The 19,905-nt window shown below is 38.4% G+C and overlaps 1 protein-coding gene across 1 annotated transcript in view; it reads left to right on the forward strand.

Moving 5' to 3' along the window:
• LOC139929879 (solute carrier family 2, facilitated glucose transporter member 9-like) overlaps positions 1-9,214 on the forward strand; it is a 55,552-nt gene extending 46,338 nt beyond the window's left edge. Inside the window, exons 8-12 of the mRNA XM_078285632.1 lie at positions 2,353-2,463; positions 4,396-4,497; positions 4,626-4,701; positions 4,937-5,064; positions 9,041-9,214. Coding sequence (XP_078141758.1) covers positions 2,353-2,463; positions 4,396-4,497; positions 4,626-4,701; positions 4,937-5,064; positions 9,041-9,214 — 591 coding nt within the window. The remainder of the gene's footprint in view (positions 1-2,352; positions 2,464-4,395; positions 4,498-4,625; positions 4,702-4,936; positions 5,065-9,040) is intronic.
• Positions 9,215-19,905: the final 10,691 nt, after the last annotated feature.

Here is a 19,905-nt window from a genome sequence, read left to right on the forward strand (position 1 = left end):
AACATTAGATATATCGTTTTATTGAAACTCACCAGTTTTTGTCGACTCCTGCCGATGTTTGGCGATCTCCTTTCTTGCTGTCACAGCAATATTTTCATATTTCTTCATTACTTCATCCACGGTTCGTTTCACAGCAAGATTTATCGCATTGATTTTGTGACTTCTTGCCACATCTTCTGCTTGTGCGTATGTGTTACGGCTGTGTTAAATTTACTTTGTAGTATGTGCTTACGCTTTCCATATTCTTCGAGGAGAACAACATTTTCATCTTCTGCCCAGTTTGGCTTTCTTTTTCTTTTTGTATTCTCTTTGTTGTCCATTTTGGAGAAGCTAGCTAACACTGACAATAATGCTGTCAAGTAACGTTAAAGAATGATGATGTGAGTGAAGCGTAACCATGGTAACTGAAGTGCACATGTGCTGTATTATGACAGTAACTACCGTGAAAGCCTTAGTCTAAACACTTAGGCAAGGAGACAACCTAAGAGGCTTTATGCAATGCTCCTAAATGAAGCCCTCACCTTAGGGAAATATTTTGCATAAGGGACAAACTTAAGTTTGAAACTTAAGGTAGTTTATGCAACCGGGCACAGAAGTTTAACTCACGAGTCCTTACAATAATCTGTCCAGGTGTTAGGTGTAATTCACTCACTTTGCAAACTACAGTGAGTTTAGTAGCTCAGCAGCCACACCATTGTCTATAAACATTAGCGTGATCCCTAAAACCTCAATCAAATAATATTTTTCATACTAACGTGTTTATGTTCAAGTGAAGGCTGGTTGCCCTTTCACGTCCATTTGTTCTTCATGAGATGGTAAACGGTACAGTGCTGGCAGTTCCCATATTAGCTTCCGATTAGCCATAATATCAAAAAGACATCAGTATGGCGGAGCTACGCGGTCCCGCTCATCATAAAGAGCCTTTCTAAAAACACAGTTTTCAGTCCCACTAGTTATTACAGTGTTTTTCAACCAGGAAAAAACGTATTTGACGGATCATCAGCTGTTATCATTAGCGCGACCGCGTAGCTCCACGTTATCTGACCAATAAAGTTATTTTGACTCGAGGCACGATAACTACCGTAAAGACATGTTTAGATGTGCAACAAAATATAAAGAGCGGCTGGCAAGAGCATGGTTTTACAAGAGATGGCTCACCTGACTGCAGTCCACATGTTTTTTTTGCATTTGCAGTATTATTTCTTTGCACATTTTATTTATTTAATGTTTTATTGAAAAGAGAAATATTTTAGTAATGTTTATTCTTTTCAAACATTTTAGATGAGGACATATATGCTTTGTCTGCATATGTTTGTTTCAGAAATATGAGTTAATTAATTTGCTGATGAGTATTTTTGCTACAGCCCCCTGTTCCAAGTGGAGAGTGGCAGCAACTACTGTAGTATGATAAACACTGGCCTTTTTGGATTTGACAAGCAAGTAGCACAAATTTACGTGGATCGGCATCAGCTGTGCCAATTTGTCAAAAATGCTTTGAGTCAATACAGAGTTAAGTAAACTGTATTTCTTTTGCATGTCAATAATTTAGACAGTTATGAGGTGATGACATCTGTCCCAGTAAGCTTTAAAGTTCCAATATTTAATTCCTATTCCTACTTATTCTTTTATTAAAGGATAAGGCCGGTGTTTTTTAATGCATTGCTTACCATCAACAAATCCTATGAAAATAACAAAATCAGCAATTATTTTGTTTTGCCAACAAGTCTCGTCCATGTAGCCGGTGCCCAATGCAGCCTCATGTCCCAGCAGCCATAGAACTCCATTGTATTAAAAAAACGATTAAAAACACGTCAAAGAGCCATGCCGTTGCTCTGGGCAACATATTTCATCATCACGATGCACAGGGCCAGCCGACTTTTTCCTCAAACAACTTAATAAACCGGCTGTAAACACTTTGCAATCTCAGGAAAGTAGTTCCGTAGCATCGAAAATAGTCCCCGGCGTAATGAAGAATTTGTTCCCATTTGAATTTGATTTGGTAATAACTACAACAGTCTGACTTTTCGTGGTAACAGTTAGCGATTTTTAAAATTGAAACTATGTCTTTGTGAGCTGTATTTCAAGGTTTTTAGCTTACAATTGGAGCCAATGAGTTCCGGGTTGACGGCTAAAAACGGTACGTGGGAAGTCAGAAAGTAACGGGAGTAGAGCAAACGCATTGTTGATTTTGTTATTTTCATAGGATTTGTTGACGGTAAGCAAAGCATTAAAAAACACCGGACTTATCCTTTAAATACAGTGTAAGGTGCACTTTAGTACACTGTTCTTTCTGACACAGTCCTCTAATATATAAAATCTGTAATGAATTTTTGTTGACTCTTATACTTTCAGCTTGTATACTACACCAATTTGATCCTAACTGATGCTGGCATCACGGACAGTTTGGTCACCTACATTACTTTGAGCATCGGTGGCATAGAAGTCATTTCTGCTGTTACCTCTGTGAGTATGACAATGTTACAGGCATCTACCTAGAACATGAGGTTTAGCCCTAATTTAGCCATGCAGTTTGACAAAGAACACTTTGAAATCAACACCCTGGGAAAATACTTGCAAGGGGAAGGTGGCTATACACACACACACACACACACACACACACACACACACCGTAGCAGTTGTGCCCTCAAGGGTACCTCCTCCAAAGGATTTGGACGGGGGTTATGTTTTCGCTCCGTTACGTCTGGCAGGATAACTCCAAAAGTTCTGAACGGATTTGCATGAAACTTGGTGGAAAGTTTGGTCATGGGGGAAAAAATTGCTTATGAACTTTTCACAGTGACTGGCCAAAAGGGGGCGTTGGCAGTGGGTGTGGCTTCTCATAAAAAGGCACGTAACTTCCGAACAGATTCACGCAACGTCATGAAACTTTGTGTGCGTATCAGCAGACATAATTATTCCATTACTGGCCCAATCAAACAACATGGGAGCACTAGAGAGCTCATTTCCTATAGACATAACCGCCCTGCCAGTTTTTCCCAAACTTGGTACAGTGGTAGAAGGGCAGCCCTAATGGCCACTGAACAAGTATAGTGCTGACTGGCCACGTAGTGTTGTGGTAATTGGCTAAAATGCTTACAATTGTGATTAAAATTTAAACAGGCATATTTAATGTCCTACTTCAGGTCCAGTCATGAAATTGTGTGCATCTCCTGACAGCATGGAAGAAATATTAACTTTTGGTGAAAATCCGACATGTGGAACTGGCATATATTGACAATTGCATTGCGTTGGCGGAGGTGTGCACTCTACTGAGTGCCATCTAGTTTAGGAATGAGAAGCATATTGTTGTTCTTCTCCAATTTTCACATTTGGTTTGATTTGTTTTGATGATAACACTTTACATTACGGTTCGCTAGTTGCTAGTGTTTATGTAGTTAATCACTGATTAACTAATTGATATAATAGTTAGCTACTCACTACCTCTTAGTCACTATTAAGTTATATGTTGATAAGTGATTAACCACAACATCACTGACAGTTTAGTTTATTATTATGTCACAGGTTATGTATTCATTACCTCTCTGTTAGCCAATGGTAATTATAATGTTAATGAATTATGTAGTATGTATGATCATATAAAGAAGTAACATGGGAACATACCAGTATTATGTTAGTTCTGCTAATTATACTAATCACGTGTGACTCAGTGGCTCCACCATTGTGTGGCCCCTTGTGGAAGACTTTCAAACATCCTCCATCATGTGCAGATGTTCAGTCTTCCTTATCATGCTCCAGAGTTGTCTTCATGTTGTGAATATTAGTTAACCCTTATTTATTGTTACTTGAGCATTACATAATACTCTGTGCCTCCCAAGTAATGTTGAGATTGATACTACATCACTTATACTATTAACTCGTGACTAAGTAAGTTATCAATATCGTTCTTGATTCTTTAGTAAGTACTTAATCACTTAACAGGATATTACTTAATGGTGACTAAGAGGTAGTGAGTAGCTAACCAATATATCAAGTAGCAGTTCATCAATCATTAATTAACTACAAAATTAAACATTAACTAGCGAACCATATTGTAAAGTGTTACCCAAAAGGGTATATTTGTCAACTATTTGAAATGTGGTCCTCTTCTGTAATCCCAATGCTGGTCTCAGAAACTTTTTATTATTTAATGACCTTCCAGTGCATTGAAGGGATATGGTAGATTCACTTATGAAAAAGTATTGGACACATACAATAATACAGTGTTGATATTATGTTAGTATTGTGTTAGCGCTAGTATTGCGTTTGTGCAAGCGACGGCCCAAAATATTATCTGAATTTTACCACATTAAGCACGCACACAGTATTATTGGGTACTAGTTGGGTAATAGTTTCAGTAGGAATAAGGCAATCATAAAGAAAGGTCTCTTTTTCCAGGGTCTACTGATTGAGCGTGTTGGAAGAAGGCCCCTCCTTATTGTAGGTTTCGCTGGTATGGCTGTCTCCTACAGTCTACTAACGGTCTTCCTCAATATCCAGGTACAGAAAGTATTTATAATAATGTGATACTTTATTTATCTTCTCTTTTCTATATATTATATGGATATCTCTACATTCAATGGCTGTGTCAGTTAAAAGACCTAAATGACCTTCTATTTTGCCCCCAGGATAGAGGTTCATGGACGCCCTATGTGAGTTTTGCCTGCATACTGGCTGCAGTCACCTTCTTCTGTCTCGGCCCAGGTAATGATGCAGATTCCCATTCTCTCCTCACTCTCAGCAAAATGTAACACACACACATTGAGTGCATTTCCAAGTTTTCCTATTATATCTGGTGGATGCTTTAATCCAAAGTGCCTTACAGTATCATGAGTACATACACTTTTAGCATGGTTGGCCCAAGTGGGAATGCAACCTCAAACCCTAAAAGTGTTAGCGCCATGCTATAACATGACATGATGTTTGACTTCTCTTCCAGCTGGGACTACTTTCATTGTGACCATTGAACTGTTTGAACAAGCCTACCGACCTGCAGCCTTCTTGATTGGGGGAAGTGTATTATGGCTGTGCAACTTCACAGTGGGCCTGGTGTTCCCTTTCATCCAGGTATGTCAAGTCAAATATATTAATGAAGCTCCATTCTGTTGCCTTGGTTTGGAGGAACCAGGCATATCTGGACTGGAGACTGTATGATGTTAGGTACAATCGCTGACTTTATTTAAATGAATCGGTTCTCAAACACCTTTGATTCCAACCCCCCAAAACAAAGTGTGAGCTATTTATAACCGCCTGTTGTAGACAGCTTTGACACCAAATCATGTCTGATATCTGCTCTTTTCTCTTTTAATTTAAAGCTGCATTATGTAAAATTTGATGAACAAGAACATGAACAAGTACAACAGCTTAGAGTACAGAATAAAAAACATGCAGAAGCAGTTGGGAGCTGCAGCCGGAGGTAGGATAGTTGGATCTGAAGAAAGAGGTTCTGAGCAGTCAGGAAAAGAGGGGATCTGGATGGAATAGAAAAAACAAGCAACCTTCAGTGATGTAAATAGGTGCGCGTCCTGCGTCTCTGACGCGTTAAAATCCGAAAGGACGCAGTAAACTCACTATCGACGCGTCCAGGGGACGCACCCTATTTTTTCCTAGAAAATCGTCTCAATCATCGCGGGAGAGACTTAATGCCCTTGCTGGGCCTGCATCCAATGCTACTTTCGCCGCACATATTTCATTTCAACAAGGCTACAAACTTGGTAATTGGTAAATAAAATCACATGGATGCTGTATTCACTCATGTCGATGATGACCCGATGATGCTTTACCCGCCAGGGGACGCGCCGTGTTGAAAAAAAAAAAATCCACCAGCCGCGATTTTCTCACCGTCTGCGCATATGTCTCGCGCATATCTCCCGTTTTGGAAAACGTTTTAAAATGCCACCAAAGAAAAAGATCAAACATATTGCTGGCCAACAAACTATTGCAGGTAGGGATGTACCCGAATCCGAATACATTATTCGGGAAAGCACAGATAGGCTAATGCGATGGAAACTGATATTTCTTCTACCCGAAGTTGCTCGTTATTATTCAGGGGAAAAAAGCCATGATTGACATGTCTGTGCGTCAGCCACTATGTTTCTTCAAATCGATTCATATCATTGTGGATGGCCACAAGATAAAAATGCCCATTCTGTTTACAACATAGGACTTTGATTTCACTAACTAGTCATTTCATTTACTACACATTAGAGGTCTGCAACCCGACCCGAACCCGATGGGACCCGAGACTGTAACGCGCTTGGTTGTGTCTTAGTTTACATTAGCTTTGTGCTTGTTAGCTTTAGGGAAGTAGGCTAACGTTACTCCTGGATAGCATGACAGAGCGAGACGACGTCGGTAGGAGTAGTTGGTAGTAGCCTACTCAACCTGTTGCTGTAACTCAGTCTCAGTAAAAAACAAGGAGCGCCACCCAGTGACTTAATTTGTTACTGCAACCAAACAATGTTCCAAAAGCATAGTAGGCATATTTGCGACTGTTACAACTGTATGTCGGGGTCGGGTCGGGCTCGGTTGTCTTTTTTTTCATGCGTGGAAAAAAGCACAATGTTTTATGCTCCTCGCTTTCTCCTGAAGCTCTGTGTCACACAGGCTGCTGGGCACACACAGCCCCTCTCCCTCTCTCTCTCTCTCTCTCTCTCAATTCCAAGGGGCTTTATTGGCATGGGAAACTTTTACATTGCCAAAGCAAGTGTGAAATAAAAAAAAATGTACGTACAATTAAAGATATACTAGAATAAAGAAATGTGTAACCAGAGCTGTGTAACATTGCAACATTGCAATCAAATATATAAATAGGAGTAGGTAAAATGAACTTAAAAAACTTAAAAACACAAATTTTATTGGGGACCCACTCAATTTCCCTGGGACCCACTCAAATTACCACCTGTGGGTCCCGGGGACTCACTACATTGAAAACCTATTTACATCACTGAACCTTTATTGCAGGTGTGATGAATGCCACTGCTGTGATGATGTCCAAAACAGACAGAACACACATTATTGTGTAGGCAATGTTGAGTCATCTAGATATTCAGGGACTGACATGGGAAGAGAGGGAGATGACCTCAATATTCAATTAAGTCAGGAACAATCAGAAAGTGAGTAATACTGACAATGGTTCTTACAGTTCAATGGAATGCCTGCAGTTCATAGAACATAGTGTGATGTCACAACAACAAAGAACTATTTTTTGTGTCATTTAACCATAGTAAGAACAGTTTTTATGATCATGTGATTAGAAAAACACAGATATAGCTCTGACTGTCCACTGAAAACTAGACGTTCCTGATGTCGTTGCAGTTGATATTTGTTAGTGTATAACCTAATATATAACCTAAACCTAAATAACCTAAATATATAGTTAAGCATGTGTCCGCAAACTACTCTCTTTTACCAAAATGTTTAGAAAATGCTTAAAAGTTTATTTTGGCCGCTATCTTATACAAATTAACCTGAACTTTCTGTTTTAATTTTATTTTATGTTATATGCCCAACCAGTGACAGCCAGTGACAAAGTATGTTTAACATTAGTGTGATTCAGCGAACAGAGTTTCATATTCAAGTTCAAATTCAAGTCCTGATCTAATAAAGTAATTCTTTAGTGTTTTGCTTTATAGTAGAAACTCTGAACTGTTCGTTATTTACTTTCAGACTTGATTGTAAAGCAAGCGTTAAAACCACACTACACTGCGTGGGTGGCAGTCCCGAGTCCTTCCATCAAAAACCGTGCGGAAAACAATCTTTGCGGCACTTTGACTTCATTTAACCAAGGTTTCCAGACCGAATTTTGCCAATCTGACAAGTTTTCTGACGCCCTTGAACGCTTTTCTGTTACATGAGTAAAACATATTGTTTGAAAGTATTTGCAATAAAGTATAAAATCTCACCTTTGTGTGTCTTGTCCTAGTTGTTTTCATATGGATGTCTAAAAATAGCTACCACTCTTCTTCTACGCCTCTTCTCTGTGCGGCGAACCCCCAACAGGGCTAACGTTTTACAGCTCAGTCACTCTTATCATTTTCATTACTTACCTGTAAGAAAATGCCTGCCGCAAATCTAGTCGTGAGTGGCTGGTTTCCAGCCTGTCCCCAGTTTTGTAGATGCGAGACCGCACTGTAAGCATATTCTCTATATCCACCGATTCCGAAAAGCCTAAGCCTAATCCATTATGTGCCAAGCTATATTTTGCATTACAGCCCCAAACATAACCCGATTTCAGCATAATCGCTAATGTTTTGGTCAGTTGACTCATATTTACCGCTCCTTAAAATGAACGACTTCAGCTGCCGACAGGATGCAAGTTATCAACCCGGAAGTATGGCCAATCTGTTTGTTTACAAACATTCTGATTTGGTTTATTGGCTAAAGGGCAAGAATTTAGCAATTCATTGAGGATACGCCAGTCAAAGCCAATTTCATATCCGTGCAGGAAAAATGACAAAAAAATTTGACAACAAATTTGCATTTTGTCTTACAGAGGGTATGTAACAGTTCATGGATTCTTTGTGATACAGAGGGAGCAACTGGAGGAGGGTGTTCTGATGGTTAAAAAACACACTGATTGGCCTAACGAAGGCGCTATAATTTAAGGTCAAAATTTTAAACTGGTACAATGTTGATACAACTTGGAGGGATGATGCATTTTTGCACTATGTTCTGGTGTTTAAAAACATTAGAATAACTGGACTGATGGGGATGCTATAATTAAAGGTCAAAATTTCTAATATTTTAAGGCATAACTAGCCTACTACACTGTTTGCAAGTTAAATGAGGGCACTATAATTATAGGTAAAAACTTTAAACTCAAATGTGACATCGTAGACATCACTGGTCTGATTTTAATGAAACTTAGAAGGATGATGCATTTTGGCCCTGTATTCTGGCATTTAAAAAAATTACACTGATTGGCTTGAATAACTTATTTCTGGATCCTCAACTATTAACATACAATTTTAGCTGTCTCATATATACCTAACTTTTCCGCGTGGCCGACGTACTCACCTTTGATTCTCTTGTGCTCATGCAGGAGGCGCTTCAGACCTATGTCTTCCTGGTGTTTGTGGTGGTGTGTTTGACGGTAGCTGTGTATCTGTTCATCATCCTCCCGGAGACCAAAAACAAAACATTTGTGGACATTAGCCAAAGCTTCGCTAAGAGAAACAAGATTTCTGACATGCAGCCTGAAAATGTTGAAGTGTAACTTTGTACTTTTAAAACTCATAAATATAAATTAACTAACCTGTAAATTGAAGATGCAGTTTAGCTTTGTGTATAGGAACAGCTCCTGCTTTCTTATATACTGTAGGAAAAAGATTGTGGAAGCAACCTTTCTCTCTGTGCTCGATTATGGTGATGTTATTTGTGTTGTTATATGCATCTGTCTCCACCCTTAAACCACTAGATGCCGCCTATCATTCAGCTCTTTGGTTTATTACCGAGGATGTCTATGGTACTCACTGTGTCTTGTATCAGAAAGTGGGTTGGCCTTCTCTTTCCATTAGGCGAGATCAGCACCTGTATCTATTCATCTATATGGGTTTACTTCATAAATTACCACCATACTTGTCATCTCTCCTTTGCTGGAAAAATAAAACTTATAACACCCGTTCTCAGGACTGGCTGATGTTAAATGTTCCAAGAATTAATATTAATCTAGGTAAGACTGCTTTTAGTTATGCTGCACCATTTGTCTGGAATGATTTACAGAGTATACTGAAACTCAACGAGCTGGTTCCAATAGGCCAATTCAGACAGCTGGTGAGAGGTTTTTCTATGCACACAAAAGGCTTATTTCTCTCAAAGTTTGTTCACAAATTTGTTTAAATCCGTGTTAGTGAGCACTTCTCTTTTGCCAAGATAATCCATCCACCTGACAGGTGTGGCATATCAAGATACTGATTAAACAGCATGATTATTGCACAGGTGTGCCTTGGGCTGGTCACAATAAAAGGCCACTCTAAAATGTGCAGTTTTTAATCACACAAGCACAACACAATGCCACAGAACACAATCATTTTTTAGGTGCATGGTCGTGCCAGGTCCCATGATGCCTGTAGGCAGAGATTGACTCTGGCTTGCTGCCTGAAATATGGAGGGTCTTCTGGCTATCAGCCTAGTATAAATGAAGGTTTGGTTGTAAATTTGTTCTGTTTGTATAGTTTTGGCTAGGAAATCGATATTCCCAGTCTGACACAATATGACAAGTTATAACATAGTTTGTCAGTGATATGCGGTAAACCATAGTAATATGGCATTGTTATTATTAATTAATTCATTATTATTAGCAGTCCATCAAATCATGGAGCTTAAAGAAACCAGAAGTAGAGCAAAAGCATTTATTTAACTTCTGGTGTCATTGGCACATATTTTATTTACATCATGCCAAAGGGCAAAATGCACTGTATACCCATTATCCATACAGAGATGACATTTAACATTACTATATATATTTTAAGACCATTACATCGTTCAAACACGATGTTGGGACTGTAAAGACGAGGATCAGAATTTCCAGAGAGACAATCCCTAATCCAGTTGATAAATACGACTGATTAAAGATTAATATGATGTTAACAACATAAAGTTGCTGAGCACTAATATTTGCTAACATCATGGACAGATGAACCAACAGCTCTTATGATCAACATCACGGATGTTTACTTCAAGTTTGTTTATTTATATAACCCTTTATCACAAGCATGTCTCAGAGGACTTTACAGAGAATGTGCCTAGCTAGATCTAACTAAACACAATCAGTGGTGAACAAAAAGATATAGGACAAGCATAGCAAAAAACACAAGGTAGTCAAGAGCAGATTTTAGCAAGACAACCTACCCGGCACCCCCAATTTACTTCAATGCTCTAGCTTGCTGTAGCGTTTGATTTGGACCTTCTTGGGTAATTTGGCCTCCAGCTCTGTTCATCACAATAATATATCAAAGAATAATATTTGTGTATATTTTTTTATTGCTCACACTCTCTGTTGTTTACATCTACTTTGCATTCTTCCACATATTGCTTCCCATCCTGAGTATGACATAAATCAAACATGGCCACTGTACAAATAAGATGAATTGTGACTATATTAAACATGAGTAAGGATTATTTAGAACATAGTCTATTCACCACAGAACCAGAATGGCCAAGCTACCACTAGGGTGCACCTTGTTTTACTGGATGTGTGTAGGGAAAATGCCTTTATGTGCGGAATCTGTGTAATGTATGGAATTACTTTATGTGCCAGAGTAGTGTCTGAGAGAGAAATCAAGTTCAAGTCATTTTTATAAAACATCTGGCTCTTTTTGTTCCTTCTCCTTGTCCATCATACACTAGAAATTATATTTGCACAAGGCACCATATAGTAAAACTATGCCCTGAAAATCTACATCTCCAATATGATGCCCAATCATTTATGTCATTAGGATGTAAACTCGTAAAGTTATTTTCTCTCTCAGGTATTGCTCAATAAATTGCAGCTTTCTATCAAGCTTCTGTCATGTACACACTGTTCTTATGTAGAGCAAAGCATATCGTCTTATCAGAAGGTGAAACGAACGTTCAGTACTGCAAAAACTAAAGATAAGGAAGACAAGGAAGGTAGCAGAACTAGATCATGAGGTCAGATGCAATGACCTGATTTCTCTCACCAGCAACAGTTGTAAGCACATATATGGCAGTGGAGACAAGACACAACTGTCTATGAAATCTGATATATGTGTATATGTATAATATGTAAAGCTGAAGTATTTTACTAAACTTGGACTAAAAGACAATCTTTGGTTGTCAAATTTGATTTGTCTTTCGCTACAACTAGATTAACAGCATTATTTTTTCCAAGATGTATGCAATACTCAATTATTTGGCTAAAATTGGACTAAAACACAGTTTAATAAAAAAAAAAAAAATAGTAAAACATACTACTTTAAAATCTTATGTGATACTCAATTGCTTTGCTAGATTGGAATAAATAAAGACTACAGAATCAGACAGAATCTGCAGCATTTCCTCAGGAACAGAAGAAGAAATCTGATTTTTCACTCTTTATGGCCATCTTCTCTTTGATGGAGGGAATCAGAGTCTACACGTTTTCTCCTGAAAATATTCAGATATTATTTTAGAGCCTAGTCTACTGTCTAAATAAAGGAAAACATATTAAGCAAAGTGGACTGCCCACTCTACTTTTTAAAAAATGAGATAAACTCATGTAAAAGAATAAATGTCGCAAGTTTTGAGCAAGCGTGCAATTGGCATGCTGACTGCAGGAATGTCCACCAGAGCTCATGTTGCAGCATGATAATGCACAGCCCCGTGTTGCAAGGATCTGTACACAATTCCTGGAAGCTGAAAACATCCCAGTTCTTGCATGGCCTGCATACTCACCGGACATGTCACCCATTGAGCATGTTTGGGACGCTCTGGATCGGCGTGTACGACAGCGTGTTCCGATTCCTGCCAACATCCAGCAACTTCGCACAGCCATTGAAGAGGAGTGGACCGACACTCCACAGGCCACAATCAACAACCTGATCAACTCTATGTGAAGGAGATGTGTCGCACTGCATGAGGCAAATGGTGGTCACACCAGATACTGACTGGTTTTCAAAAAATGCATATCTGTAGCCCTAGTCATGTGAGATCCATAGTTCAGTGCCTAATAAATCTTTTTTCAAGATAAAACTGCACATTTTAGAGTGGCCTTTTATTGTGACCAGCCCAAGGCACACCTGTGCAATAATCATGCTGTTTAATCATCATCTTGATATGCCACACCCGTCATGTGGATGGATTATCTTGGCAAAGGACAAGTGCTCACTAACATGGATTTAAACAAATTTGTGAACAAAATTTGAGAGAAATAAGCCTTTTGTGTGCATAGAAAAAGTCTTAGATCTTTTATTTCAACTCATGAAAAATGGGAGCAAAACCAAAAGTGTTGTGTTTATATTTTTGTTCAGTGTCTAAATGTCAGTCACTGGCTTATTGCTCCACACAATCGGGTTTTCCAGATTGAGATCCTTTACCCTCCACCAGCTGATTTCACTGATTAGTGCCCCACCCTATGGTTGAAGGCGTCCTAATCAGTGAAATCAGCTGCTGTAGTTTGGTTGGAACGAAACCTGCATATTTATCAGTTGAAAACATTTTTGTGTGCAAAAACTAAAGATAAGGAAGACAAGGAAGGTAGCAGAACTAGGTCATGAGGTCAGATGCCATGACCTGATTTCTCTAAGGCCATGACCTGATTTCTCTCACCAGCAACAGTTGTAAGCATATATATGGCAGTGGAGACAAGACACAACTGTCTATGAAATCTGAAATATGTGTATATGTATAATATGTAAAGCTGAAGTATTTTACTAAACTTGGACTAAAAGACAATCTTTGGTTGTCAAATTTGATTTGTCTTTCGCTACAACTAGATTAACAGCATTATTTTTTCCAAGATGTATGCAATACTCAATTATTTGGCTAAAATTGGACTAAAACACAGTTTAATAAAAAAAAAAAAATAGTAAAACATATTACTTTAAAATCTTATGTGATACTCAATTGCTTTGCTAGATTGGAATAAATAGTCTTAATTTTGAAAATTTGACATGATTCTCAATTTATTTGCTAAAATTAGACTACAGAATCAGACAGAATCTGCAGCATTTCCTCAGGAACAGAAGAAGAAATCTGATTTTTCACTCTTTATGGCCATCTTCTCTTTGATGGAGGGAATCAGAGTCTACACGTTTTCTCCTGAAAATATTCAGATATTATTTTAGAACCTAGTCTACTGTCTAAATAAAGGAAAACATATTAAAACAAAGTGGACTGCCCACTCTACTTTTTAAAAAATGAGATAAACTCATGTAAAAGAATAAATAACAATGTTATTTTCCCAAACAGAGGGAAAAGAACCACAAAGTTTGGTCACTCAATGCAATGGCCATTTACTGATCAAAGATCAAGCATCACAGCTAAGCACTGAAAGCTCAAAGAAAAAAGGATGCTTCCTAAACGATATAGGCTACTTCCTGCCTCCATCATGTACACACCCTTCTTAGGTAGAGGCAAAGCACATTGCCTGATCACATCATGAAAATAATACTGGAAAAACAAGAAAGACAATCAGAATGAGTATATAAAGGCAGAGGCAATGATCTGATCTGTCACCAACACCACCTGTAAACACAGACGGTTCGGCTTCGGACTAAGACACAGCTTCTTGTGGAATTTTTACGTAATGCTCGTTTCTCTTACTAAAACTGGACTCGAACACATTTTTGCTGTCAAATTTGATGTGATTCTAAATTTTGTTTGCTACAACTGGATTAAAACTGTTTTTTTTTTAATTTGATGTCATAATCTTCTTTTGTTGAAATTTGAGTAAATTGCAGTCATATTTTCAGTAAACTTGATGTGCTAAACGCTTGCTAAAATTAGACTAACATTATTTCACAATTTTATGTGATACCCAATTTGATAAAATTGGACAAAATAATCTTATTTTTTCAAAGTTTACATGATTCTCAATTATTTTGCTAAAACTAGACTATGGAATCACACAGAAACCCTTTTTTGGAATTTGATGTAATGTTGTATAGGGCTGCATTTCCTCAGTAACAGAAGAAGAAAAACAAATCTGATTTTTAACTTTTTGTGGCCCAGATCTCATCTTCTGTTGGCTGGAGGAAATCAGATTATATATGTTTTCTCCCATTTTTGTTTTGTGCCAGCAAAAGTAAAAATTCAGATTTTTTGTTCCAGTATAAATGTAGCCTAAGGGGGCGATCACACCGAGAAGCGTCGCTACAGGCGCAGCCGCGTCAAAAACGCCTCGGCAGACTGCGTTGGGCAAAACAGCTTGTTGCGCCTGTGGAGCAGGGCTGTGTGTGTGACCGTGTTAAAGACCGTTAATATCAGCTTTTCATCTGTGTTTTCCTCTGTCCCACCGTTCCTACCACATCAAACCGCATCAAAACAGGAAGGAAAGCCCGCCTTCTGCTTGATTTGATTGGCTGCCTGGCCCAAATGTGACATTGACGACCGGTGCGACTCCGCGCCTTGCGCTGAAAAGTTGAGACTATTTTAACTTTTATGCGCACCTAAAAACTGCCAGAAAAACGCGATGTGTGTCGCAAGAGAAGAGCACCCGCCAGGCACGCCGTACCATAGGAAAACAATGGTTTTGGTGGCGACGCGTTTCTAGCGACGCTTCTCGGTGTGATCGCCCCCTAAGACTGACTTGACACAAGGTAAGCCCTTTTATTTTCATGTTCTTTAAATTAGCCTTTTGTACTGCTGTCACGGAGGAAGTTGAAGGGGACATTGCTATCGCTGATTGGATTGGATACAATTTCACTGGAAGGTAAATATGCACATTCAAGTCACAGGACATGATAATTGATCCCTGTAGGGAAATTCTTGTTTTACTTGCTCCCCTCATAGGTAGGATTTGATAGAGTGCCAGGATATGACCTTTGAAGATATGGGATGTGCTAAAATGCCACAACTGCAACTGTGGATCTATTGTAACATTCACCATACCAGTGTCCATGTCTTGCACTTCTCACTGCTCTCCTCCTCACCTCTACTAACACAACATAGAAGACTGTCTCAAACCCACTGCCTCTCAACATATTAAAAAACATATTTGGGCTGGGTGAACTAGGCAAATAATGTCATATTATCATATTATTACATGGCTAAGCAGTGATGGTCTAACCTCCCCACCAAATGTTAATTTCTCACACATGAAGAGAGGGGAAGAGGGGTGGAGGTACTGCTAGTATTCTTGCTTCCTCTCTTTGCCACGCAAATACTTTGCTCGGTGACTATCCCTCCTTTGAGTATCATACTGTCGTACTTAAGTGCAAGCCAACCATCTTAGCAGTCACACTACCTACAGATGTCCCAAACAGTGCCCCCTATTTTTAAATGACTTCTCAGGTATGCTTTCAATTATTCACTCCAACTACAACAGGATTATTATCATGGAGGATTTTAACCTACACCTACATAACACTGCAGACTCAAAAGTGGCTGATTTTATTTTTTAAACTCTATGGATCTGTTGGATTGTTCTATATTAATCAGCCCACTCAAAAATAGGAACACACTCTAGATCTTATCATCATTAAAGGACTCTCTGGAAATTACCTGTATTACTGACACTGCTTACTCAGATCATTTTTGTGTGATTTTTACTGTAATTGCATGCAATATGATTTTTAATTTTTAATGTACTGTTAAAAAACATTATCTTGACTCTGAAGTGCATAGACAGTTATAATGTTTTATAACATTATAAACACATTACTTACAATCTGTTATAAAGCTTTTTCATTACCACTTAAATGAAAAAGCTTTCTAACAGATTATGAGTAATGTTATAAAACATTATAACTGTCTATGCATGATTATAACTATACTTATAATGCATTATGATGGCATTATAATGTGTTATAAGTATGATTATAATGTATTATAGACACGGGCTTCATAGAAAGTGTTACCGAAACTTCTTTTGTTGAAATTGGAGTAAATTGCAAGAAATCTTTAGCAAATTTGTACTCAAGTGTTGCTAAAATTAGACTAAAACATATTTCTTTAAAATTTTTACCAGATACTCAATTCCTTTGCTTAAGTTGGACAAAATAGTCTAATTTTTGCAAATTTGTTATTTTGATAAAACTAGACTATGGAATCTGATAGAATCCATTTTTGAATTTGATGTAATGCTATAACAGCCCCTAAGGGGAAATGGAGAAAAAAAAGAAAAAAAGAAATAACTAGGGAGAGAAAAATATAGATGGAGGAGAAAAAAAGAAAGACATACTTTTGCATTCTCTCACAAAAGTTTACAAAACGTATGTAAACTTACTGTACTTTTTTCTTCCGTCTTATTTTTTCTCTCCCATGTCCTCTTAGGGGCTCCGTAATTTTTTTTCTCCCCCTACTTTTCCTTTTCTTCCATTTTTTTTTCTCCCCCATGTCCACTTAGGGGCTCCGTAGAATTTCCTCAGGAACAGAAGAAAAAAACAACTGGATTGAACTCCTTGTGGCCTAGATCTCGTCTTCTCTTGCCTGGACAAAAAATGGACAAAAACTTTTATCTTAGTGAGGAGGTGCGGTTGACCCCATTGCTAGGTATGATGCTTTCATTTAGCCATTGTAATTGGTCAGTCAACAAAAAAAATAAACAAATAAATAAAAAAATGAACATGCCACTCTCATACATAGAATGGGCAGGAAAATCAATAGTCACAGATTTTAGTCTACCTTAAAGTGTGGTATAATGATAAGTGGCTACAATTGTATATAATGAATATCCAATAAATCGTGAGAGCTCCCTATTAATACTTCAAAATGTTTGAAAACACAGCCTAACTTTTGAAGGTCTATTGGCACGGTCCTTACAGGTTGTTTAATGCATTTATTTACATGGATGTGGGTAATTTTATTATAACTGAATCAATTTGATGTTCACAGGCAGTGAAAATTGCGTAGGCTTTAAACAATTACTATGATTGCTGGCCAGCCTATATAAATAGGGTTTTTGAACAAGAGCTTGGTACGCCAGACCGTTCTGTAGCTTTTGTAGCCCGTAGTCTGAATGCAGGAGAAATATTCTCCAAACCCTGAATGACAGTGAGTTAGTTAATTAAACCTACAGATTAGATCGTGCAGGGATAATGTTTGTTGCTGATCTCATTAGAGATGCGCTCACAACTCCCACTCAACAAAGTAACACTATTACGGCATTAATGCTATTATTATTATGAAAGTGTTCACAACCTTAAGATATTTGGCACCAGGCAAAATGCAGCAGTACAGCAGTGATGAACCCTCCACAGAATAATCACACAAACAATTATATCTCTTTACAGCTTCATACTTCAGACGCAGTTTATTTAATTTCCACTGTACTTACGCACCTTGTGCGCCGTCAAAACAGCATTTATGGATATGACGGGCTTCATGTCTGCATCATCGACAATCTGCTACACTGTTGCCAATGGAGCAGAAAAGTGTTGCCCAGGTGGTCGCTGGTTCATGTCGTCATCACGCTGGGTGCACCAACTGATAATGTCAGACGGTCATAGCGTTGCATTTGTCTCGTTTTTATTTTATTTGGCAAATATGCATTCTTCTAATTCATCAAGTAAACAATAATAACGTAAATATAACCACCCTACACTACCTTGATTTGTTCGTGCTTCACCGCACCATCAGAGTGTGGAAAAAAGTTGAAGCCAGCTGAACTTTTTGTAGCTGCGCTCGCCCGACGCGCTGCTACATTTTATGCTGCTACGTTTGTAGCATCGTGTCGCCGGCTTCCATTGAAAACAAATGACTTCCTGTTGCTTTGTAGCCCGTAGTCTGAACGCACCATTAGAGTTTCACCGCTAGGACCAACTCTTAGTACTAGGAAGCTTTGTGAATATGGCCCCAGATCTTTTGTTCCAGTATAAATGTAGCCTAATGAAGCCTATTTTCATTTTCTTTAAATTAACATTTATGTACTTTCAACAGTACATCAATGTAATTTTATGTACTGTTGAACCTGAGTCCTCTGGTTGAAGGGTGGTCTCCCTATTCACTACAACACCTTGTAACCATGGGAGAAATAATGCATTGCATTAGTTAAAGTAGGACACAGAAGTCACATGTTGCTAGTCATCTATCAAAAGGTAGTAGTTGAGAGTGCCAGGATGTGACCTTTGAAGATATGGGACATGTGCTAAAATGCTACAACTGCAACTGTGGATCTATTGTAACATTCACTGTACCAGTCTCTGTGTCTTGCACTTCTCACTGCTCTCAAACCCACTGCCTCGTATTAAAAAACATATTTGGGATGGGTCAACAGAGCGAATAATACCACATTATGCCACTCTCGTTTCAGCATATCAAAAAAACAAAATGAGTGTCCCAGAGAATAACTGCCATGGGGATCAAACCAACAACCAGGAGGCAGGAAACACTAAAGAGCAACCAGGGAAGGTTAGTGGGCCATAAATGGTTTCTGTCTGAATTCAAAGTAAGTAGAATATGAACCGATCTTAAACCCTCAGTTAACCAGACAAGACACACTCACAGTTGGGAGCTGCCCAGTAAAACCACAGTCTTGTACTGTTGGCCACTGGAGCAGCTGGGGACTCAGTGCACTGATATGTATATGATGTAGTATAAGATGTACATGAAGAATATACTGTATATGACATAGTATAGGATGTATATGATGTGTGTATATATATGTAGTATGTATATGTATGATGCAGTATGGTATGTGAAGCCCTTTGAGACTTGACTGTGATAAAGGGCTATATAAATAAGACTAGACTAGACAGGGGCTTTGATGCTAGTTGTTGGAGGGGAGAATGTTTCTCACTCACTTCCCTCACCCTCGATTTGAGCCAGCAACCTTCCTTTCACAAGACTGGTTCTCTATCCTTTATGGCAGAAATACCCCAGGAGCATCAGACACGTGCATTCTCAAATACATTTTAGGTTCACATCCCGGTTGCAATATGATGTCTTGCAACCGGGATGGACACTAAAACAGGGTGAATGATTGACGAACCTGGATGAAGGGCTCCCACTCACTATGCCACCTTGATGCCCTATTTTTAAAAATGCTATATATTAATTATTTATGAAATTCATCATCCAATACCTCTGAAATATTAAGCACTCAGTTTGTAAAATCATGAACATTTTGTCAAACAAGGACTGAAAGTACTGTAATTTGTGTTGATGTTATTCTATCCATCATTGTGTTAAAGTATGTATCAAATGATGAATATCTCATTTTGGAATTAAACTTTTTATATGTCTTTCAGCAGCAGCAGCGTATCACAGTCTGTCTGGTGAGCGCAGCCTTCTTTGGTGCCTTTGGGT

This window comes from Centroberyx gerrardi, chromosome 9 (genome assembly GCF_048128805.1).
Source record: "Centroberyx gerrardi isolate f3 chromosome 9, fCenGer3.hap1.cur.20231027, whole genome shotgun sequence".
NCBI classification, from domain to species: domain Eukaryota; kingdom Metazoa; phylum Chordata; class Actinopteri; order Beryciformes; family Berycidae; genus Centroberyx; species Centroberyx gerrardi.